Here is a 26451-nt window from a genome sequence, read left to right as displayed (position 1 = left end):
TGCTAAAAAGGCTATTTACCTATTTCACATCCAAACCAAAGCCTTTGAAGTATTATATATGAACTCTTAACCCATAGAGCTATGCTTGCATAGGTAAACAAAAGAAGATACAATAATAACTGACTTACATATTGTGGATAAAGGAATACCATACTTTCCCCTCCCAAACAGCCCCTTTAGAAATGGCCAAAAACAAATCAAAACCAAAAGGCTAAACGACATCTCTCCAAATGGTAATCCTTTCCCATCTCTAATAGAAAATAAACCCATAACTAATGAAGCCAAGTGCAGTAGCAAAAGAGTAGTTCCAGGCACAAATATTGGTGACCCATCAAATGTAAACCTACCTGCATCGGAAGTAGATTGCTCTTTTTGGGTAACTTCAAATACTGTATCTGAAATTCCTAAAATCTTTAATATTACACTTAAGACTCCAAATAACCATGCACCTGTTGAGGTTATTATTGCCATTCTATGCTTATTCCACCATGCTCGGATTGATAATCCAGTTTGAAGGTATTCCAATAGAGTATATGTATTGTAAATTATCAAAAGGGCAATATAGCCATGTATGGCTGGATCATTAACCTGCATTTACATGCAATTTTTAGTGAAAATTCAAAGAATAAATTAATTTACTAAATTTCTAAAAATCCCAATGCAGCATTTGGTGTCATAGCCCTGACCTGGTCAGTATTGTCCGCTTTAGGCTTTGCAACCCTCACGGATTTGTCCCTCAGGCAGGCTTTGCAACCCGCCCAAAAGCGCGCTAACCAAGTTAGAAGCTACCCCTCTTATGTATAGATCGTTTACCCCGTCCTTAACCGATGTGGGATTTGCCTAAGGTATACTGGCCTTGCCACATACACCCCCCCCTTGGGGACTCAGCGTCCTCGCTGAGGTTTGCCCCACCACCGGCCAGAGGGCACAGGGCCGGCTCTGATACCAATTGTCATAGCCCTGACCTGGTCAATATTGTCCGCTTTAGGCTTTGCAACCCTCACAAAGTGTCCAACCTCAATTTTGTAGTTCTTTCTATTTTAGCTTTTTCGATGAATTCGGTTATCCGAATAAAAGGAAAACTTAAAATAATGGGAAACACTATAGATTGAGGATATTAATATTAATTAAATGAAACATTAATTGATCTTTACAAATCCATGTGAAAGCTTAAAGGAAATCAAAAATGAGTTGAAAGATGAATGACTTCTCGGTAAAGCACGATTTTACCTGAAAAGCCTGAAAAACGGTAATTTCCGTACGATTTTTACCAAGTGGAGTTTAGAATATTAAATACACTTGGTTTATACCTAATAGGACTAAAGTAAAATGATTAAAAAGATTAGAGTGCCAAAGGATGAAGGGAAAACAAAAGGGAGGATTATAGTGCAATTTGCATTTAAAGGACATGGAAGGAATTTTTAATAAAGTTTATTATATAATTTTATTGAAGAAGAGGAAAGAACCACGACACTTCACTCATTGTTGCAGGCCAAACCGTTCAAGAAGAGAGGAGGAGGGTTTTGAGTCAAAACCAAGCAAAAAGAAGGTGAAAATCAAAGAATTTTCAAGTAATTCTTAAGAAAAGGTTAGTTATTTTCACTTCCTCCTTCATTTCTATGGATTACTTTTTGAATTCCATGAACTTTGAAGTGAGGTGCTTGTTTGTGTAATCTGATTTGGTGAAGATGAAGTGATGAGAAGTGATTTAAGGTGATTTAAGATGATTGAGAGTAGTTATGCATGAATTCAAAGTCTAAGTTGCATAAGTCACCAAGATGGATGATTTTGAGTTTGGTTTTGATATTCTATGAACTATGGACTCTGCTATATCTTATATTATGATGTTATTTCAGTAATAGAAGAGTTGGATTGCATGAATTTGTGCTGGAAGTGAGTTGAGAATGCTTAAATAAACTTATCATTGTTGGACATGTTATAGTTATGCTGCCTGACATTCAGCTTCTGTAATTAACCTATTTGACTAAGCAAATGAACTCCAAAATTTATGAAATTTGATATGGAGATAGGCTGAGATGTTGGGTAGGTCGTGTTAAAATTTAAAGGCCATTGGATAAAAGGAAATGGAGTTATAAGTAAATCACTGCAGGCTGCTCAGCATGAGAAAAACTGAACTTCAGATTCTATAATTATGTCATTTAAAAATGCAAATGAGCTTTAACAATTATGAAATTTTCCAGAACAGTACCCTAAGATGTTTGGAACATGCTGTCAAAATTTCAGGGCAATTGAATATGGGGAATTCAAGATATAGTCAACACAATGCCAGCTACTCAAACGCTGAAATTCTGCATTTCATAAACCTTGAACGAATTTAGCATGCTATTCACTTCTATTGTTTTCATTGTTAGTATTTTGTGTCTAGGATGTGGTTAAGTGTTGGATATGAAGTGTTTCATGCTTAAACTCAGATCATATAACACTTGGACAAGTATAGTGAAAATGAAAGAAAAAGCATGAGACTACATTCTAATGCTTAATTTACATTCTTATAGAAGTGCATGTGTGTACATTGTGTAGTATGATCTTAATGTGAGTATTAATATCATGCTACAACTGCTGAGAGAAAGGGAGTTGAGGAGAGGGTGATTACTAGAGGAAAAGGGCTAGGGGAGCCATCTAGTTCAGGTTAGTGTATATTATTCCTTTCCTACTTTTATTTAAACAAAATGAAATTGATTTTGCAAAATATTTTCAATGGATTTGCTTTATGAATTATAACTATATTCATAAGTTTTTAAAGAGGAAAAAAGATTATTTTGAAAGCATATGACCGAATGACTTATGTAAATGAATTTTATGATTCTTATACCTTGAAAGAGGAGGATGTTGGCCAATTGATACCTGTAGTATGAGGGGTGGCCGTGATTGAATGTTTTTAGCAGTGGTTGTAAATGAAATGTTGTCCATTGTGATTTTGATATTATTATATAAATGGACTGGTTTAAAAGTCTTACAGCTGATATAGACATAGTTATTACCTCGAATATCACTTCATTTGTTGAAGTTGATATTACGATCGATTGAACATGGATATCATCACTAGATGATATATGATTGACATGAAATTCTCCCTCCATGTTGAGGTTGTAGATTGCTCCCTCTTCTGTTGAAATCATATCACAGATTGAGGTTGTAGATAGCAGGTCTAGATGTGCACATTAGACACTGATGGCCCTCAGAATTGACTCTATAAAAGCTGTAAAGACTATATTATGAATTGATGATTTAAATGGTATTGATTTATTTTGTTTCTTATTTTCTTTACCATGGTGGATTTATGAATTGTCATTCCTTATTATTTTTATTAGTACACCACTAAGCCATATGCTTAGCAATAGTTGCTTTTGTACTATCGCAGGTAAAGGAAAGGAAAAAGAACCAAGAGAGGATCATTTTTATTTGATGTAGATAGTATGCTACTGATGTAGCTATTGTATATTTGACTTCTTTTGGAATATGTATGATGTATTAAACATTAACAGATCATTTATGTATATTTGAGCAGATTCATACAATCATAATTTACATGAATCTGCTCAAATATACATAAATGATCTGTTAATGTTTAATAAATGAATTTGAAAATTTATAGTCTATTAAAGTAATTAATTTCTATTATGTATTTAAGATTTGAACAGGACTCCAATATGTAATTAAATCATCCATGGACTTATGGGTTATGGAACCATTTTATTTTATGTTTTTTTTTTATAATATGTTTAAGAAATTATATTGAGATTAATATCTACCAAAAGAAGTTATATATATTTAATAACTAAATTATTTTGCTACAAGATATAAAAATGAAGGAATTAAAAGGATTAAGTCCCTTGTAGTATACTTAGTAAACATTTATACGAATTAAGTGCTTATTAATTATATTACGGGCGACATGCCATGTCTTACAGTAGGGTAAGGTGTGACATGTTTATATTGGTATCAGAGCCGGCCCTGTGCCCTCTGGCCGGTGGTGGTGCAAACCTCAGCGAGGACGCTGAGTCCCCAAGGGGGGGTGTATGTGGCAAGGCCAGCACACCTTAGGCAAATCCCACATCGGTTAAGGACGGGGTAAACGATCTATACATAAGAGGGGTAGCTTCTAACTTGGTTAGCGCACTTTTGGGCGGGTTGCAAAGCCTGCCTGAGGGACAAATCCGTGAGGGTTGCAAAGCCTAAAGCGGACAATACTGACCAGGTCAGGGCTATGACAATTGGTATCCAAAATAAACATGTCACACCTTACCCTACTGTAAGACATGGCATGTCGCCCGTAATATAATTAATAAGCACTTAATTCTTATAAATGCTTACTAAGTATACTACAAGGGACTTAATCCTTTTAATTCCTTCATTTTTATATCTTGTAGCAAAATAATTTAGTTATTAAATATATATAACTTCTTTTGGTAGATATTAATCTCAATATAATTTCTTAAACATATTATAAAAAAAAAAAAACATAAAATAAAATGGTTCCATAACCCATAAGTCCATGGATGATTTAATTACATATTGGAGTCCTGTTCAAATCTTAGATACATAATAGAAATTAATTACTTTAATAGACTATAAATTTTCAAATTCATACAATCATAATTTACATGAATCTGCTCAAATATACATAAATGATCTGTTAATGTTTAATACATCATACATATTCCAAAAGAAGTCAAATATACAATAGCTACATCAGTAGCATACTATCTACATCAAATAAAAATGATCCTCTCTTGGTTCTTTTTCCTTTCCTTTACCTGTGATAGTACAAAAGCAACTATTGCTAAGCATATGGCTTAGTGGTGTACTAATAAAAATAATAAGGAATGACAATTCATAAATCCACCATGGTAAAGAAAATAAGAAACAAAATAAATCAATACCATTTAAATCATCAATTCATAATATAGTCTTTACAGCTTTTATAGAGTCAATTCTGAGGGCCATCAGTGTCTAATGTGCACATCTAGACCTGCTATCTACAACCTCAATCTGTGATATGATTTCAACAGAAGAGGGAGCAATCTACAACCTCAACATGGAGGGAGAATTTCATGTCAATCATATATCATCTAGTGATGATATCCATGTTCAATCGATCGTAATATCAACTTCAACAAATGAAGTGATATTCGAGGTAATAACCATGTCTATATCAGCTGTAAGACTTTTAAACCAGTCCATTTATATAATAATATCAAAATCACAATGGACAACATTTCATTTCACAACCACTGCTAAAAACATTCAATCACGGCCACCCCTCATACTACAGGTATCAATTGGCCAACATCCTCCTCTTTCAAGGTATAAGAATCATAAAATTCATTTACATAAGTCATTCGGTCATATGCTTTCAAAATAATCTTTTTCCTCTTTAAAAACTTATGAATATAGTTATAATTCATAAAGCAAATCCATTGAAAATATTTTGCAAAATCAATTTCATTTTGTTTAAATAAAAGTAGGAAAGGAATAATATACACTAACCTGAACTAGATGGCTCCCCTAGCCCTTTTCCTCTAGTAATCACCCTCTCCTCAACTCCCTTTCTCTCAGCAGCTGTAGCATGATATTAATACTCACATTAAGATCATACTACACAATGTACACACATGCACTTCTATAAGAATGTAAATTAAGCATTAGAATGTAGTCTCATGCTTTTTCTTTCATTTTCACTACACTTGTCCAAGTGTTATATGATCTGAGTTTAAGCATGAAACACTTCATATCCAACACTTAACCACATCCTAGACACAAAATACTAACAATGAAAACAATAGAGGTGAATAGCATGCTAAATTCGTTCAAGGTTTATGAAATGCAGAATTTCAGCATTTGAGTAGCTGGCATTGCGTTGACTATATCTTGAATTCCCCATATTCAATTGCCTTGAAATTTTGACAGCATGTTCCAAACATCTTAGGGTACCGTTCTGGAAAATTTCATAATTTTTAAAGCTCATTTGCATTTTTAAATGACATAATTATAGAATCTGAAGTTCAGTTTTTCTCATGCTGAGCAGCCTGCAGTGATTTACTTATAACTCCATTTCCTTTTATCCAATGGCCTTTAAATTTTAACACGACCTACCCAACATCGCAGCCTATCTCCATATCAAATTTCATAAATTTGGGAGTTCATTTGCTTAGTCAAATAGGTCAATTACAGAAGCTGAATGTCAGGCAGCATAACTGTAACATGTCCAACAATGATAAGTTTATTTAAGCATTCTCAACTCACTTCCAGCACAAATTCATGCAATCCAACTCTTCTATTACTGAAATAACATCATAATATAAGATATAGCAGAGTCCATAGTTCATAGAATATCAAAACCAAACTCAAAATCATCCATCTTGGTGACTTATGCAACTTAGACTTTGAATTCATGCATAACTACTTTCAATCATCTTAAATCACCTTAAATCACTTCTCATCACTTCATCTTCACCAAATCAGATTACACAAACAAGCACCTCACTTCAAAGTTCATGGAATTCAAAAAGTAATCCATAGAAATGAAGGAGGAAGTGAAAATAACTAACCTTTTCTTAAGAATTACTTGAAAATTCTTTGATTTTCACCTTCTTTTTGCTTGGTTTGGACTCAAAACCCTCCTCCTCTCTTCTTGAACGGTTTGGCCTGCAACAATGAGTGAAGTGTCGTGGTTCTTTCCTCTTCTTCAATAAAATTATATAATAAACTTTATTAAAAATTCCTTCCATGTCCTTTACATGCAAATTGCACTATAATCCTCCCTTTTATTTTCCCTTCATCCTTTGGCACTCTAATCTTTTTAATCATTTTACTTTAGTCCTATTAGGTATAAACCAAGTGTATTTAATATTCTACACTCCACTTGGTAAAAATCGTACGGAAATTACCGTTTTTCAGGCTTTTCAGGTAAAATCGTGCTTTACCGAGAAGTCATTCATCTTTCAACTCATTTTTGATTTCCTTTAAGCTTTCACATGGATTTGTAAAGATCAATTAATGTTTCATTTAATTAATATTAATATCCTCAATCTATAGTGTTTCCCATTATTTTAAGTTTTTCTTTTATTCGGATAACCGAATTCATCGAAAAAGCTAAAATAGAAAGAACTACAAAATTGAGGATATTACAACTCTTCCCTCCTTAAAGAAATTTCGTCTCGAAATTTTACCTGTTATAGATCTCTGAATAATTGTGGATGTTGTCTTCTCATATCTTCTTCACGTTCCCAAGTAGCCTCTTCTCTGGAGTGGCTTCGCTATAACACCTTAACTAGGGGAATCTGTTTATTCCGAAGTTGCTTAATTTCCTTAGCTAGGATAGCCACTGGTTCTTCATCATATATGACGTCTCGATTAACTTCAATTGATTCTAAAGGCAATATATGTGAAGGGTCCGATCTATATCGCCGAAGCATAGAAACATGGAAAACATTATGAATCTTATCGAGGTCTGGTGGTAAGGCTAACCTATATGCCAATGGACCAATCCTCTCAAGTATTTCATAAGGTCCTATGAAACGAGGACTTAATTTTCCCTTTCTACCAAATCTCATAACACGCTTCCAAGGGGAAACCTTAAGGAATACTTTATCACCCACCTTATACTCTATATCTCTTCTCTTTAGATCCACGTATGACTTTTGTAGATCTGTCGCCGCCTTCAATCTTTCTTTAATTACTTTGATCTTTTCTTCTGTTTGTTGAATAATTTCAGGACCTAGTAATTGCCTTTCACCAACTTCATCCCAACATAGAGGTGTCCTACATTTTCTACCATATAAAGCTTCATATGGAGGCATTCCGATACTGGTCTGGTAACTGTTATTATAAGCAAATTCTATCAAAGGCAAATAGTTATCCCAACTACCTTCAAACTCAAGAACACAAGCTCGAAGCATATCCTCCAATATTTGAATAATCCTCTCAGATTGACCATCTATCTGAGGATGGAATGCAGTACTAAAATTCAATCTAGTGCCCAGGGCTTTCTGTAAACTAGCCCAAAATCTAGATGTGAATCTTGGATCTCTATCAGAAACAATGGATACTGGCACTCCATGTAGTCTAACTATTTCACCAATATACATTTCTGCCAACTTCTCTAAACTATAGTCTGATCTTACAGGTAGGAAATGAGCACTCTTCGTCAATCTATCCACAATAACCCAAACTGCATCATGTTTCTTCTGGGTAAGTGGAAGTCCCATTAGAAAATCCATAGTCACTCTTTCCCATTTCCATTCTGGAATCTGAAGTGGATGATGTAATCCTGCTGGTACTTGATGTTCTGCCTTGACTTGTTGACACGTTAGGCATTTAGCTACAAATTCAGCAATATCTTTCTTCATACCAGTCCACCAATAGTTCCTCTTCAAATCCCTATACATTTTGGTCCCGCCCGGATGCATAGAAAATGGAGAATCATGTGCTTCCTTCAAGATGAGATGTCTCAAATCTAAATCTGACGGAACATATAGCCGGTCCCAAAATAGTAATAACCCATCTCTACTGACAGAAAAATCTGGTCGTTTACCATCTTGTGCCTCTGAAAGAATCTTTTGATAGTCATCATCCGTCAATATTGCTGTTCGAATCTGATCAATCAATAAAGGCTTCACCTGAAGATTAGCTAACACCCAATTGTCAGAAATCTTCTCAAACTTAGCATTAATAGACCGTAGATCATGGACTAGAGATAACGCTGTCGTCCTGAGGTTAGCAATAATCTTACGGCTCAATGCATCTGCTACCACATTAGCTTTCCCTGGCTGATAATCGATAATACAGTCATACTCTTTTATCAACTCAAGCCATCGTCTCTGTCGCAAATTCAACTCCCTTTGAGTACCCAGATACTTTAAACTTTTATGATCTGTGAAGATATAGCATTTCTCACCATAAAGATAATGTCTCCATATCTTCAATGCAAATACAATGGCTGCAAGTTCCAAATCATGTGTAGGATAATTCCTCTCATTTGGTTTAAGTTGGCGTGATGCGTAAGCAATAACATTTCTATCCTGCATCAACACACAACCTAAGCCATTATGAGAAGCATCACTATAAACAGTAAACTCTTTACCTGGAATAGGTAAAGTCAAAACTGGCACTTCAGTCAAGCACTTCTTCAGCTTATCAAAGCTCTCCTGACATTTATCTGTCCATTCAAACCTAACGTTCTTTCGCAATAGTTGAGTTAAGGGCAAAGCAATGATAGAAAATCCCTTAACAAACTTGCGATAATAGCCAGCCAAACCCAAGAAACTATGAATCTTGGAAACATTCTTTGGTGGCTTCCAACTGGAAATAGCCTCAATCTTACCAGGATCCACTGCAATACCCTCTGCAGATACAATATGACCAAGAAAAGCAACTTGTGCTAACCAGAATTCACATTTAGAAAACTTAGCATAAAGTTGTTTTTCTCGAAGAGTTTGAAAAATGATTCTTAGGTGCTTATCATGCTCTTCTATATCTTTGGAATATACCAGAATGTCATCAATAAAAACCACAACAAACTGGTCAAGGTAAGGTCTGAAGATCGTGTTCATCAAAGCCATGAATGCTGCTGGAGCATTAGTTAATCCGAATGGCATAACTAGAAACTCATAATGGCCATAGCGAGTCCTGAATGCCGTCTTAGGAATACTCTGCTCTTTAACCCTGAGTTGATAATACCCCGATCTCAAATCTATCTTAGAGAATACAGAAGCACCTTGAAGCTGATCAAAGAGGTCATCAATCCTTGGCAAAGGATACTTATTCTTGACTGTGACCTTATTCAACTGACGGTAATCGATGCACAACCGTAAACCGCCATCTTTCTTCTTTACAAATAGCACTGGAGCTCCCCATGGTGACACACTAGGACGAATAAACCCCTTATCAAGCAATTCCTGTAATTGTGCTTTCAATTCTTTTAATTCAGCAGGAGCCATCCTGTAAGGAGTAATGGAGATCGGTTGAGTCCCTGTCATAACCTCAATCTCGAATTCAACTTCCCTTTCTGGCGGCAATCCTGGTAATTCTTCTGGAAAAACATCTGGAAAGTCACACACTGTAGGAATGTCCTTAAGACTAGGAGTACCTACCCTTGTGTCCACAATGTGAGCTAGGTATGCCTCACACCCATGACGGATCAATTTCTGAGCTAAAGCTGCAGTTATCACAGATGAAGGAAGTATCTATCTCTCACCCTGTATCACCACATCAATATATTCTGGCAGTTTAAATAGTATCTTCTTAAGGTCACAATCAACCACTGCTTGATATTTTTTTAACCAATCCATGCCCAAAATAACATCAAAATCTCCGAAAGGCATCTCAACTAAATCAGAAGGGAATACATGATCTTGGATTATGAGTGGGCAATCAGGATATAATTTGTTAACAATAACCTCCTGTCCTAATGGACTCGATACAAGCACATCATACCCCAATCGCAAACAAGGAACAGATGCATAGCAAGAAATCCCAGCACTAATATAAGAGTGAGATGATCCAGGATCAAATAACACATAAACATCATGATTAAATAAAGGAAATATACCAGTCACCACATCAGCTGCATCAGCATCCTGCCTCTGCCTCATAGCATAAACTCTAGCTGGCACACCAATAGGCTCTGGTTGATTCACTGTCCCCTGACTACCCGACATGCTACCTCTACCGCTGCCCCTACCTCTGCCTGAAGACTGAGAAGAGCCATAACTAGCAGCTGGTCTTTGAATCGATCCCCCTGTGGCTGTATATGCCGTAGTCATTCTCGGTTTAGGGTAATCCTTCACAAAGTGTCCAACCTCACCACAGTTAAAACATGCTCCTGTGGTCAACTTACACACTCCGCCATGATATCTACCACAATGAACACAACTACGAGTAACTGGAGGAGCTCGTGGAGGTGGCAATGGTGGTCTGAACTGTCTCTGGCTCTGTGGCCTCACACTGCTAGATCTAGGAGGAAATGGACTGAAGAATCTCCTCTTTTTATTACTAGAGCTACTAGCCACTGGGAAAGTCCTCCTGACACTCTTCTCCTCTATGCTTCGGCGATATAGATCGGACCCTTCACATATATTGCCTTTAGAATCAATTGAAGTTAATCGAGACGTCACATATGATGAAGAACCAGTGGCTATCCTAGCTAAGGAAATTAAGCAACTTCGGAATAAACAGATTCCCCTAGTTAAGGTGTTATGGCGAAGCCACTCCAGAGAAGAGGCTACTTGGGAATGTGAAGAAGATATGAGAAGACAACATCCACAATTATTCAGAGATCTATAACAGGTAAAATTTCGAGACGAAATTTCTTTAAGGAGGGAAGAGTTGTAATATCCTCAATTTTGTAGTTCTTTCTATTTTAGCTTTTTCGATGAATTCGGTTATCCGAATAAAAGGAAAACTTAAAATAATGGGAAACACTATAGATTGAGGATATTAATATTAATTAAATGAAACATTAATTGATCTTTACAAATCCATGTGAAAGCTTAAAGGAAATCAAAAATGAGTTGAAAGATGAATGACTTCTCGGTAAAGCACGATTTTACCTGAAAAGCCTGAAAAACGGTAATTTCCGTACGATTTTTACCAAGTGGAGTTTAGAATATTAAATACACTTGGTTTATACCTAATAGGACTAAAGTAAAATGATTAAAAAGATTAGAGTGCCAAAGGATGAAGGGAAAACAAAAGGGAGGATTATAGTGCAATTTGCATTTAAAGGACATGGAAGGAATTTTTAATAAAGTTTATTATATAATTTTATTGAAGAAAGGAAAGAACCACGACACTTCACTCATTGTTGCAGGCCAAACGGTTCAAGAAGAGAGGAGGAGGGTTTTGAGTCAAAACCAAGCAAAAAGAAGGTGAAAATCAAAGAATTTTCAAGTAATTCTTAAGAAAAGGTTAGTTATTTTCACTTCCTCCTTCATTTCTATGGATTACTTTTTGAATTCCATGAACTTTGAAGTGAGCTGCTTGTTTGTGTAATCTGATTTGGTGAAGATGAAGTGATGAGAAGTGATTTAAGGTGATTTAAGATGATTGAAAGTAGTTATGCATGAATTCAAAGTCTAAGTTGCATAAGTCACCAAGATGGATGATTTTGAGTTTGGTTTTGATATTCTATGAACTATGGACTCTGCTATATCTTATATTATGATGTTATTTCAGTAATAGAAGAGTTTGATTGCATGAATTTGTGCTGGAAGTGAGTTGAGAATGCTTAAATAAACTTATCATTGTTGGACATGTTACAGTTATGCTGCCTGACATTCAGCTTCTGTAATTTACCTATTTGACTAAGCAAATGAACTCCAAAATTTATGAAATTTGATATGGAGATAGGCTGAGATGTTGGGTAGGTCGTGTTTAAATTTAAAGGCCATTGGATAAAAGGAAATGGAGTTATAAGTAAATCACTGCAGGCTGCTCAGCATGAGAAAAACTGAACTTCAGATTCTATAATTATGTCATTTAAAAATGCAAATGAGCTTTAAAAATTATGAAATTTTTCAGAACAGTACCCTAAGATGTTTGGAACATGCTGTCAAAATTTCAGGGCAATTGAAGAGGTAAGTCGCGAGCGCGCTTTTGAAAGTCGCGAGCGCGAGAATGTCAAATGAGAGTCAGAGAGTTTCTGGCTCAAAGTCGCGACCCCGCAACCTTAGTCGCGAGCGCGAGACCAAGTCGCGAGCGCGTCTTCAAACCTCGCGAGCGCGAGATGTACCATTTGAGAGTCAGAGAGGTGTCTGGCTCAAGTCGCGACCGCGCAACACAAGTCGCGAGCGCGAGATGAAGTCGCGAGCGCGCTTGTGGAGTTCGCGAGCTCGAAATGCGCAAACTGAGAGTCAAAGAGCTTCTAGCCAAGGTCGCGACCGCGCATGTGGAATTCGCGAGTGCGACACGCTGCCCAGCCTGCGCGGCGCGCGCGACGTGATTCCAGACTATACAGTCTGTAGTCTTTTGGCCATAACTCTTAATATACAACTCCAAATTGAATGATTCAAAAGCCCACGTAAAGATAACACATAGGGGAACAAATAACTCTTCTATGACAATTCCTAGTTCCATCATTAAATGGGGTCAAAATCAAGATGAAGTTGCTGGTAAAATTTCCAGCAAACTCTGGTTCAGCATAAACTCATTCCATCCCCTGTTTTCACATCATTTCAATCCTCTCACTCAACAATAAGCAACATATGATCTCATGAGCAACACTCCACACAATTTTTCATGCAAAGAACATGGGAAATAACAAGAGATATCAAACCTTTCTTGCCACAAAGCTGGGGCTCTGTTTTTAGTTTCTCTTCTCTGCTACCTTTGAACTTTCTTCTCCTATACACAAGAATTCTCATGATTCATCTCCAATATAGCTAAATTAAAGATTGAATAACCTTTAACTTCAGGGAATTTACTTACTTGGAGTTGACTTAATGCTTAACTACAGTGAAAAGGCAAAGGAAATGGGAGGGAAAAGTAAGAAAAGAATGAGAAACGTGAAAATGGGAAAGTGAAAATGAAAGGAACAGATAGACTCTAGAAAAAGTGATTTTGTGTGTAAAAGTTCTACATGGTACCTCACTTATAAGAAGGTTGCAGCTTCATACCCAAGCTATATATGGTGATGCCAATAAGTCCTAAACTTTTCATGCAACTAAGTCCACTAATCATCCATTCTACCCCAACCAGGTTTGGTTCAACCCAACTCAACTCAAGAGGATGTTACAGTTCTCCCCTCCTAAATAAAAACTTCGTCCCGAAGTTTACCTGTTGTAAACAAATGCGGATATTGTTGTCGCATGGTTTCTTCAGATTCCCAAGTTGCTTCTTCTGTCTTATGATTCCTCCAAAGAACCTTCACCAATGCTATTTTCTTGTTCCGCAATTCTTTAGTTTCTTTGGCTAGGATCTGAACTGGTTCTTCTTCATAAGTGAGATCCGGCTGAATTTCAATCTCTTCTGCTGATAACACATGTGAGGGATCTGATCTGTATCTGAAACACATTATGGATTCGATCTAAGGTTGGAGGTAATGCTAGGCGATAGGCTAATGGTCCTACGCGTTCAACAATCTCGTATGGACCAATGAACCTAGGACTTAGCTTACCCTTTTGTCCAAACCTTAAGATCTTTTTCCTTGGTGAAACTTTTAGAAATACCTTATCCCCAACCGAATACTCAATGTCCTTTCTTTTTAAATCAGCATAGGACTTCTGTCGATCACTTGCTTCTTTTAGCCGTTTTCTGATGATTTCCACTTTCTCTTCTGTATCTCTAACCAAATCTGGACCCAAAATCTTCTTCTCACTAAGTTCTGTCCAACATACAGGTGTCCTGCATCTTCTACCATACAATGCTTCATATGGTGCCATTTTGATGCTCGATTGATAGCTGTTGTTGTAGGCGAATTCCATGAGAGAGACATATTTGTCCCAACTGCCTTCAAATTCAATAACACATGATCTCATCATGTCTTTCAATATTTGAATTACTCTTTCTGACTGGCCATCTGTCTGCGGATGAAAAGCAGTGCTGAAATGCAGTTTCGTCCCTAATGCTTCCTGCAGTTTACCCCAAAACTTCGATGTAAACCTTGGATCACGATCAGAGATAATGGATGAGGGAACTCCATGTAGTCGAACTATTTCTTGAACATAAATTTCTGCTAACTTATCCAGAGCATAGTCCATCCTGACTGGTAGAAAGTGAGCAGACTTGGTTAATCTGTCCACGATCACCCATACTGCATCATGCTTCCGCTGCGTCTGAGGTAATCCAGTAACAAAATCCATCGTGATCTGATCCCACTTCCATGTTGGCACTGTTATTGGATGAAGCAACCCAGATGGCAGTTGATGTTCTGCTTTTACTTGTTGACATGTTAAACATCTTGTTACAACATTTCCGATATCTTTCTTCATGCCCGGCCACCAATAGCCTTGCTTCAAATCTTGATACATCTTGGTACTACCTGGATGCATTGTATATGGACTGTTATGAGCTTCATGCAGAATCTCCTGTCTGATTTCCCCTATCTGTGGTACAACAACTCTGTCCTCAAAGAACAATACTCCACTATTATCCAATCTGAATTTCCCACCATGATCTTCCTGTACTTGTTTCACCCATACTGCTGTTTGTGCATCTTTCTTCTGTGCTTCTGCAACTTCTTGAACCCATGATGGCTGTACTTGCATCTGTGCTAGAATAACTCCCTGCTGTTGCAACTCCATGCTAATTCTCATGGCTTTCAAAGCAAACAATGATTTCCGGCTAAGGGCATCAGCTACCACATTAGCTTTGCCCGGATGGTAATTAATGACATAATCATAATTAGCCAGAATCTGCATCCACTTCCGTTGTCTTGAATTCAAGTCCTTCTGTGTGGGTAAATACTTTAAACTCTGATGATCTGTGTAAATGTAACACTTCTCACCATACAGATAATGCCGCCATACTTTGAATGCTAGAACAATGGCTGCCAGTTCTAGATCATGGGTTGGATAATTCAACTCATGTGGCTTCAATTGTCTGGAGACATAAGCCACCACTTTCCCATCTTGCATGAGTACACATCCTAACCCAATATGAGAAGCATCACTATAAATCTCAAAGTCTTTACCTGACACTGGCTAAGTCAACACTGGTGCTTCAGTCAACTTGGTCTTCAAAGTGTCAAAACTCTGCTGACATCTATCATCCCAGTGAAATCTAGCCTCTTTCTTCAGCAGTCTTGTTAAGGGTGATGCAATGATGGAGAATCCCTTTACAAACCTTCTGTAATAACCGGCTAAACCCAGAAAACTTCGAACTTCTGTGACATTTCTGGGTGGTCTCCAATCAATAATAGCTTCAATCTTCTTAGGATCCACCCTGATACCCTCTGATGACACCACATGGCCTAAGAAAGAAACTTCTTCTAGCCAAAACTCACACTTACTAAGCTTAGCATACAGCTGTTTATCTCTCAATGTCTGAAGTACAATCCGCAAATGCTTATCATGTTCTGCCCTGTCTCTGGAATAGACCAAAATGTCATCTATAAACACCACCACAAACTGATCCAGGTATGAATGAAACACGCGGTTCATGAGATCCATGAAAACCGCCGGTGCATTTGTGAGACCGAATGGCATTACTAAAAATTCAAAGTGACCATATCGGGTCCTGAATGCAGTCTTAGCGATATCTTCTTCTTTTATACGCAACTGATGATATCCCGACCTGAGGTCAATCTTAGAAAACATACCTGCACCTTTTAACTGATCAAACAAATCATCGATTCGAGGCAATGGATACTTATTCTTGATTGTCAGCTTATTCAGCTGTCTGTAATCAATGCACAGTCTGAGTAATCCATCTTTCTTCTTAACAAATAATACCGGTGCTCCCCAAGTTGATACACTAGGTCTGATAAAGCCGTTATCCAATAACTCCTGCAGCTGAATCTTTAACTCTTTTAACTCTGCTGGTGCCATTCTATAAGGTGCAATAGATACTGGTGCTGCTCCAGGATAGACATCTATGGCAAACTCCACTTCCCTCCTTGGTGGTACCCCTGGCTATACCTTGGCTAAAAGGAGGCCTAGAACCAGCTGAACTACTAGCACCTCTGAATCTCTTGCTCTCCGGCTGATGTGTACTGGGTGCACCCTGAGTCTGGTCTCTTCTCTACTGAGACCGCTGGCGTCTAGAACGCTGATTGGCCTGTATTCGCTCTATCTCCTGTGCTGCCTCTACCAAGGCTGAGAATTCTCTGAATCTGGAAGCTACCACTCCCATCTGAATCTCATCATTCAAGCCTTCTTGGAACTTCTTACACCTTTCGGCTTCTGTAGACACTATCTGCTTACCATACCTGCTGAGTCTAGTAAATTCTCTTTCATATTCGGCTACAGACATTCTGTTCTGTCGCAAGTATAAGAATTCTTTCCTTCTCGCATCTAGTAAGCCTCGGTGATGAACTTCTTCTTGAATTCATCCAAGAAGAATTGCCAAATACGCTGATCTGCTGTTACTCTCTGTTGCACAGTGGTCCACCATGTATATGCCTCCTTAATCAGCAATGAAGTGGCACAAATCAACTTGTCTTCGGCTGTACACTGCAATTGTTCTAGGACTCTCGATGTCCCATCTAGCCAATACTCAGCTACTTCGGGACTATCATCTTTGCTTGCTTTGAATTCCTTTGCACCATATTTTCGAAGCTTCTCCAATGGGGGCTTTCTCTCTCTTTCTACTACGACGGGTGCTTGAGGCATCACCCCTGCAATCTGTCGAAAAGTATCTGCAAGTTGCTTTAACAGCACCTCTTGACCTGGTGCTCTTGAAGCCTCACCCTCCACTGTTCTAGCTTGACCTGGTGCTACTGGAGCCTCACCCTCCACTGCTCTGGAGGCGTGTGACTCACTCTCACCTTCCTGAGACATCCTCTCACCTTCCTGAGACATCCTCCTAAAAGAATAACAACTGCTTAGTTCATCAGGGTAGTCATGGCACGTACACTCTACTGACTTATGCATGCAAGCCCGAGGAAATTAAACCAAGGGCTCTGATACCAAAATTTGTAACACCCCTTCCCGGTCCACCCAATAACCCGAATGAACCGAGTCGAGATGATACAAACTGGTTGACTTAAATGTTCTGACATGCTGATATCATACTGACTATTGACTATTATAGTATACAAAAGCTGTTTACATTAATAGTGTACTGAATATTGATATACATAATACAAGTTTTTAAAGTGAAATGGGCCCAACTGTGTGCCCTGTACATGCCATGAATAGAATAAATAAAAGTTACACATCAAAATAGGGAGCTACCCTGAAGACTGAGTCTTCTACAGATGAACTGCTGCAGTTGTACGCTGACGCTTAAAAGACCAGTCTCAAAACCTGCGAGTTAAACAGGTAACTCGCTGAGCTATTAAAGCTCAGTGGATATCTCAACATAAAACAACAATAAGCACACATATAAGCAAAAAGCATTATGTAAGTACATATAATCACACATAACATGCGGCTTTCATTTTACCTTAATGATCTTTCTTACTGTTTATTTTACTGTATGATTCATGCAATAGCAAGTTAAAATATCTGTATGGCTCCATAAGGTTATAGTGAAACCGAAGTGATAAGATAAATTGTATGAAACTGTATGAATACTGTATGCTTGGCTGCTATGGCCTGTATAATCATATCCACTCAACGGCCTGTAGCCGGAGTTCCAAACTGTATGGGGCACAGATCTGCTATTCTATGTCGCGACATAGCCTTATCTACATGGTTTCTACCCAACCTCAATGGAGCTTCATATTAGCATATCAACAATGTAACACAATAGCACATAAATGGTTTTACAACTACATAGTTCATTATATTGATTTGAGTTCACATCATATAAATGCTTACATGTTGTTTTAATCCATGTTCTTATGTTGTATTTTTGTTTTACAATGATTGGATGCATGCATGATGAGCAAAGGAAGTTAATTGCATAGGAAATGAAGACAAAAAGAATGTCAAAGCATCAGTCGCGAGCGCGACATGCCAAGTCGCGAGCGCGAGTTACACTGAAGAGGTAAGTCGCGAGCGCGCTTTTGAAAGTCGCGAGCGCGAGAATGTCAAATGAGAGTCAGAGAGTTTCTGGCTCAAAGTCGCGACCACGCAACCTTAGTCGCGAGCGCGAGACCAAGTCGCAAGCGCGTCTTCAAACCTCGCGAGCGCGAGATGTACCATTTGAGAGTCAGAGAGCTTTCTGGCTCAAGTCGCGACCGCGCAACACAAGTCGCGAGTGCGAGATGAAGTCGCGAGCGCGCTTGTGGAGTTCGCGAGCGCGAAATGCGCAAACTGAGAGTCAAAGAGCTTCTGGCCAAGGTCGCAACCGCGCATGTGGAATTCGCGAGCGCGACACGCTGCCCAGCCTGCGCGGCGCGCGCGACGTGATTCCAGACTGTACAGTCTGTAGTCTTTTGGCCATAACTCTCAATATACAACTCCAAATTGAATGATTCAAAAGCCCACGTAAAGATAACACATAGAGGAACAAATAACTCTTCTATGACAATTCCTAGTTCCATCATTAAATGGGGTCAAAATCAAGATGAAGTTGCTGGTAAAATTTCCAGCAAACTCTGGTTCAGCATAAACTCATTCCATCCCCTGTTTTCACATCATTTCAATCCTCTCACTCAACAATAAGCAACATATGATCTCATGAGCAACACTCCACACAATTTTTCATGCAAAGAACATGGGAAATAACAAGAGATATCAAACCTTTCTTGCCACAAAGCTGGGGCTCTGTTTTTAGTTTCTCTTCTCTGCTACCTTTGAACTTTCTTCTCCTATACACAAGAATTCTCATGATTCATCTCCAATATAGCTAAATTAAAGATTGAATAACCTTTAACTTCAAGGAATTTACTTACTTGGAGTTGACTTAATGATTAACTACAGTGAAAAGGCAAAGGAAATGGGAGGGAAAAGTAAGAAAAGAATGAGAAACGTGAAAATGGGAAAGTGAAAATGAAAGGAACAGATAGACTCTAGAAAAAGTGATTTTGTGTGTAAAAGTTCTACATGGTACCTCACTTATAAGAAGGTTGCAGCTTCATACCCAAGCTATATATGGTGATGCCAATAAGTCCTAAACTTTTCATGCAACTAAGTCCACTTATCATCCATTCTACCCCAACCAGGTTTGGTTCAACCCAACTCAACTCAAGAGGATGTTACAAGCGCGCTTTTGGGCGGGTTGCAAAGCCTGCCTGAGGGACAAATCCGTGAGGGTTGCAAAGCCTAAAGCGGACAATACTGACCAGGTCAGGGCTATGACAATTGGTATCAGAGCCGGCCCTGTGCCCTCTGGCCGGTGGTGGGGCAAACCTCAGCGAGGACGCTGAGTCCCCAAGGGGGGGTGTATGTGGCAAGGCCAGCACACCTTAGGCAAATCCCACATCGGTTAAGGACGGGGTAAACGATCTATACATAAGAGGGGTAGCTTCTAACTTGGTTAGCGCGCTTTTGGGCGGGTTGTAAAGCCTGCCTGAGGGACAAATCCGTGAGGGTTGCAAAGCCTAAAGCGGACAATACTGACCAGGTCAGGGCTATGACAATTGGTATCAGAGCCGGCCCTGTGCCCTCTGGCCGGTGGTGGGGCAAACCTCAGCGAGGACGCTGAGTCCCCAAGGGGGGGTGTATGTGGCAAGGCCAGCACACCTTAGGCAAATCCCACATCGGTTAAGGACGGGGTAAACGATCTATACATAAGAGGGGTAGCTTCTAACTTGGTTAGCGCGCTTTTGGGCGAGTTGCAAAGCCTGCCTGAGGGACAAATCCGTGAGGGTTGCAAAGCCTAAAGCGAACAATACTGACCAGGTCAGGGCTATGACATTTGGATTCTTGAATTTTATTTAAAATTTAATATTTTAAATATTGAATTTGGCTCATAACATGAAGTTTATCAATTTAAAATAAAAAAATAATTAGAATTTATCGTATCTATATACACACACACACATATGCTCACATGAATATGAGAAAAACACAGGAACTGATAAAAATAAATTAGGAATAATTTATATTTAGAAGCAATTCCATTTTACTTTTTCAATATTAAATGTATTTATAATGTCATAAATAAACTTTCTCAACTTATAAAAAATAGCAGTTGTATTCATATTAAATGTGTACAATTCATTTTATTTTGTTCTTTCCATGTATCAATGTTGAGAACATATATAGAAAGAAATTCATTTTATATTTTATATTTGCTTGATGTCAATTAATTTCATAAGTCTTTAAAATTTTAGTAAAATTATACTACCGAAATTTCTTTAATTTTGATTATACATGCTAAAATAAATCTTTTTACAGTATTACATAATTATTTTTCATTTAATAGTGACAAATTTCTAAATGCACTTTTTCCTTTTATTTTACTTAAAAATGAAAAAAAAAACTTCAATTTCAATTTATACAAAATAAAATATATTTAATATCTAAATTTATTATAAAAAACATGCTAGTATGAAAATATATGAACATGCAAAGGCAAGTGCTAATTAATAAATCAGTTTTAAAAATAGATTTCACCTTGGGCAAGAAATTGGAGTTGGTGATGATACAGTAAGCAGGCAACACCATATAGCACAGCTCAGGAATTGAACGCAAACCCCACAAAAGGACCCACAAATAGGCCGAACACTGCCTTAGTTGAAGTTTCCCAAAAATGGTGGCAAATATAGGATTTCTTTTGCTTACTAATATTTCAAGTAAACCTGTGGCCCACCTCTTTTGTTGGGTCATTGAGGTTGGCCCACCTGATGGTGCACACCCAAGAAAGGCGGGTGGGTCGGGTTTGCAATATACGGATCTCCAACCTCTTTCATGGATCTTTAGACCCGTTAGGACATCTTCTGTTGTGGATCCATATTGCCAACCAACCTAAGATAATCCCAAATTCATCAAATACCATGCGTTAAATGCTATGCATAAATTCACCCATTTATTTTATGTATAAAAAAAGTTTATCGCATTCTAATTTTTTACTTTAATTTATAAAATTATATTTATTAAATATTTTGAAGTAATAAATTATTGTTAGGGCCCGACAATAAAATTACGAGAATAATAACACAGCGGAAAAATAGAAATATGACACACAGATATTTACGTGGTTTACCCTTTAACTGTTTAGGGCTACGTCCACGGGACAAAAACCGAATATTTCTTCCACTATATAAAAAGTAGGCTTACAAGGAGAGTAATACAAAAATAGTGGCGCTTAAAAGTGTTTCCCAAAAACACCCTAAAACTGGAACAACTCTCTCAAATTTCTCTTCTTTTTCTTTCACTCTTGTTGTGTAAAGAAGCGTTGCGCCATCTCCTATTTATAGGAGAGATGGACGCGTGATTAGGAGAGATAGACACGTTAATCACGCTTCCACCGAAAAACGGATCACCTATCAAGAAGAAAATTTTCTTTCTCATCTTTTATTTTCAACAAAGTGTGGGTCCCACTGAGTGGACACCGCACAACAATTATTCTATCGAATACTTGAATTTTTAATATTATATCGATTAAATAGTTATTGAATAATTGAAAAATATGAAAATTATTGTTTCATAGATTATATTAACTGCACAACAATTGAATATTTTACATATAAATATTAAAACTACTCAAAAATTATTATTACTAGTATGTGAGGGATAACACGTTACTGAAGTTTGTGACTTCAGGAGCATAAGTTTCTAACCTGTTTACCCCACGCAGTTCCATACTCGTAGCCACAAGCAGCGACGTGATAAGCTGCCTCCATTGAATCAGAAAGATCGTTTGGTCTATTTGTCTTCTCTTCCAATGCATTAGCAGCTGATGTGATAAACTCCTTTGAGTTCCCAAATATATTTAGCAATTCTTTATCATCCAAATTACCTGCTCACCCAGTCATTATTTTCATTAATTTTGTCATTAGGGATAATTCAATTAATTAACAAAATAAAATAAAAAATTGAAGAGAAGCCCTTAAGATAATCTACAGTAATTACCAGTGACTGGAGTGAGAAATTTAGCAAAATCTCCAATATCATTAGGACATAAACCATAGATTACTTTTCTCCTGTGGAAACATCCTGTCCCACCGTAGAAAGGTCCTTGAAGTCCTACTACTCCACGTCCTATATACTAAAACAAATACCAAAATATTAATTTTTTAAAAATTCTAAAAAAATATTCTCCAACAAAATCAAACTTTTGTTAATAAAAAAAAAAAAGAAAGCACATACCTTTACGCAAAATTATATTCAAGTTTCAATTTTTAACTCTCTCTTTTCCTTTAAAAATTCGGTTCCTATTGCTAACAAATTGTAAAAACCGATTCCAGCTCACCTTATACAGAACTACCAATTGATTTCCAAATGGGTCATCCTTAAGTCCATCATAAAAAATTTGTGGAGTTTGGACAAATGCAGTATCCCCTTCGTTCTTAGAACCTAAAAAGAAGCACATTGCGTGACGGACGATCTGTGGATTATTGGCAAACATGTCGCAATCCATATTTAACATAAATGGTGCATTTGTTATCAATCCAGAGACTCTGGTCTGTTTATCATCATTAAAAAAGTAAAATTAACTTTAATCACTACAATATCTAATTAATTTTCAATGATTGATTTAATTGGGATGAAGAAAATACATACCAGTACATTCATGGCACCTGCTTTGTAGTGGTGTGGATGATTTGGCCTCTTCTCTCTCGATATATAAATCAAATGAGGCAACCCATTTGAAAGACCTTCCTTATTTTCCCACATAATCTACAGAAACAACCATAAAAGGGTAGAAAATAATAAACAAATTGAATTAAAAATTAATTTAAAATTTTCTAAAATAGGGTGGCCTTATTGCCAGAGTTGTTATTTTATAGATTCTAATATATTTTAGCATTTAGAATAATTAAGGAGTTCAAACCCTCAATTAAAATTAATTAAAATTTGAAATAATTAAAAAATAAAATAGGTATACTGACCTTAATTATAGTAGGATGGTTTTTACATTCTATTTTGGAGAAAAATGCAAAATCACCGGTTAGATCACAAGGAGAGGATTTTTTGGCTGCATCTTGGATTTTGCGGCTAAGCTCCTCGTACTCATCCTATTAATAAAATGACAAAGCCAAAAAAAAAAAAAAAAAAGATAATGTTATTTAATTATCAAAAGTTTAATTTACATATTAATCTATCCAAGTCATGCACTAAGTATGGTATGTTATATATCAATTTAGCAAAAAAGTTAAATAGACAAGTTGTCACATTCATATATGTAATTTCTCTTTAGCTTAGAAAATTCAAGAAAAACCTCACCCGACAAGATTGGATAGGACAACTTAGCAGAAAATTGTTGTTACCTTCATTTTTTTCCATTCTTGTTGGAATTCCAATGAGCTAGCATCACTAGACAACATAGGCTTATGATCAGTGGATGAAAAGTATCTAAAGGGAGCTCTAACTTGAATATTGTACTTCTTGCAAAAGGGAACCCAAAGCTTAGCAAACTTGGAAGTTTCAAGCAGAGAGTAAAAGGTGAGAGGAGAACATCCATCATCTGATAGATAGCAAGCAAGCTTATTTGCTGGATAATCAACTGCTAATAATGATATTACTGTGTTCATTGTTATTATAGGCGGTTCTAGCACTGGGTCTGCCGTTGTCACAAACATATCCACTGCTGGAAGAAACTTTTCCACTCTGTAAAAGAATTTATAAATAACAATAAAGAAAAACTTATAGTATATCAGAAAAAAAAATTCATATATATAATAAATTTTCATGTACAAATAAAGGTCTAGCTTGGTGACATAATAATAAACCAATCTTCAAGTTTACAGAAGCGTTTTCATTAGACCAAACTAAAATGAGTGTGGAACTCTGCAATTGGAAATTTCTCAATGTGAAAAAAAACATAAACAAATAGTATAGATTTAGAGAAATGAATTAAAAGAGAGCCAAAAAAGAAAAGATATTCATTACCTTTGAGGGAGGCGTTCTGGGTATGTTTTGTAATCCACAGGGTTCCATTTTGTGCTGACAGTAAGAACCCAGACAAAAGTAAACCATGACTCGCATAAAAGAGCAAGAAGCCAAGAAAAACCATGATTCTTGAGAGTTAAAAGACGATAAACAATGAGAGAAGTTAGAAGAAAGAGGATGCAAATGTCCAAAACTCTATGAATATGGTTTTTACGAGAATATTTTTCATATAGAGGAGGAGAAACTGTATCCGCCATTGATGATTGAAGATGATGAGTAGCTATACGGCAAGCTTGGGCACTTTGTAGTCATAGAGGTGTATATATATGGTTTTATACTTCGAATTCTCGCCGTTTGTTGCAAGTGTGACGTAACAATTATTTTTGCGTTTTGGGACTCCAATAATTTAATAAATAAATTCATTATTTAAAAATTATTTGGTACACAAATGATATTAGTGGGTTTTTTTTTTCTTTCTAATTTTTAGTAATATTCACTGTATACATTTAGGGAAAATGTCAAAATCACAACTGTTCTTATTGTTGTTATTATTATTTTGGTTTATATCTCCATGCTTCAGTTTGGATAATATTCAAATAAAACTTTCTTAATATCCGTAAATGAATTGAAAGTTAAAAGATAAAAAAATTTTCAAAAGTTCAAGAGCCAAATTAAAAAAATTTACTATTTAGTGGGTAAATTTGAAATTTTTCATTATTTATATAGAGGGTAAAGTTAGAAAAAAGATTTGGCCTAATGGACCCACACTTGACCCCTTCATGTTATGGTTGTATTCGGCAAGTATTTTAAGTAGCTTTTAAGGTTTAAATGTAACTTAAAATATTATTCAGTAATATATCATTTGAAATAGTTTTTAGAGGTTATGATAACATTTGTGAAAAGTTAACTCATGTAACGTTTAACTTTTAGTAATTCATGAAAAGCTATCCAAATAGTTAACAACTAAACACTACTTAAACAGCTAAACAACTAACAAAACAATTACTTTACCGGTCATACTCTAACTCTTGATATTAAGGACTATATTTTTTGAACTTCTAATCTTACAAGTAATATTCAGCTAAAGATGTAATCTATTTATATTAAACCAACCGTACCAAGAGTAATTTTTTTTCAATTTGATAAAATTATCCTTTACACTTTACTGGTCTTCTTCTATCCTGCTCATCTGGAAAAATATCTTGAAAGACAAAATATGAGGACCAAAACGAATAGCAAGTATTCACTTCAGCATTCCCTGACTTGAGCAAAATACTAGCAAGTATTCTTCGATCCAATTATTGTAAATAAATTGGAAAATTCAAACTAGAAAATTCAAACTAGAAAGATATTTTATTGATGCAATTGGAAAAAAAAAAAACTAAAGAAAATTTCTTGAGCAACAGAATACGTTTCAGTTATATTATTGATTGATTCAAGTAAGTCTTCGAATATTACAAGTTGACCACTAATGCGAATAGTTGTATATGAAGACTTATTACTTAACTACAGTGTTAAAAACTATAAGAAAAGACAGCTCTTTGAGGAACAAATCAAAATCATCAATTTTATATTCATCCACAATATAAATCACCATTGCCGTAGTTATTTTCTATAGAAAATTTTCTTTTTTAACATTACCTTTTTACCCATTTCTATTATTGAAATCCAAATTTTATTGTTATTAATGGAACTCCTAATATTTTTAGGAACTTAATCGTAATTTATCTAAAAACTATATATTTCTGAGGGACTATTAATTGTATTTTATCTAAGATTGAGAGAAATTGCTCCTAATTCTACACCAACTAAATAGTAAAAACCACCGGTCCACATCAAAGCATAGCCTAATGGTAAGTGCGTACGATATGACAATAGATTCAAG

The 26451-nt window shown here is 36.5% G+C and overlaps 1 protein-coding gene and 1 long non-coding RNA gene across 6 annotated transcripts; one reads left to right on the top strand and one right to left on the bottom strand.

The window, feature by feature from the left end:
• LOC105646369 (cellulose synthase-like protein B3) lies at positions 1–24875 on the bottom strand. 5 transcript variants are annotated; one of them, XM_089716920.1, is made up of 10 exons: positions 24567–24875; positions 23945–24284; positions 23567–23692; positions 23238–23354; positions 22927–23139; positions 22587–22722; positions 22295–22473; positions 21129–21479; positions 19311–19378; positions 17679–17927 (listed from the first exon to the last, which is right to left on the bottom strand). In XM_089716920.1, exons 1-9 carry the CDS (start codon positions 24821–24823, stop codon positions 19358–19360), a joined length of 1740 nt encoding a protein of 579 aa, XP_089573046.1. In that variant the 5' UTR covers positions 24824–24875; the 3' UTR covers positions 17679–17927; positions 19311–19357. The 5 variants fall into 5 exon arrangements, with proteins under 5 accessions (XP_089573044.1, XP_089573046.1, XP_089573045.1 ...); XM_089716918.1 differs by lacking the exons at positions 17679–17927; positions 19311–19378 and adding an exon at positions 1–588 and having other exon boundaries at positions 24567–24872; XM_089716919.1 differs by lacking the exon at positions 19311–19378.
• On the top strand, positions 1002–4375 carry LOC149492020 (uncharacterized). Its single transcript, XR_016319177.1, has 3 exons — positions 1002–1588; positions 2517–2649; positions 3383–4375. It is a non-coding gene; the product is annotated as an uncharacterized LOC149492020 (long non-coding RNA).
• Positions 24876–26451: the final 1576 nt, after the last annotated feature.

The sequence above is a fragment of the Jatropha curcas genome, unplaced genomic scaffold, assembly GCF_041381405.1.
Source record: "Jatropha curcas cultivar XTBG-Jc1 unplaced genomic scaffold, XTBG_Jcur_1.0 HiC_scaffold_166_pilon, whole genome shotgun sequence".
NCBI classification, from domain to species: domain Eukaryota; kingdom Viridiplantae; phylum Streptophyta; class Magnoliopsida; order Malpighiales; family Euphorbiaceae; genus Jatropha; species Jatropha curcas.
The sequence above is the reverse complement of the archived record's forward strand: the minus strand, read 5'-3'. Positions and strand labels throughout refer to the sequence as shown.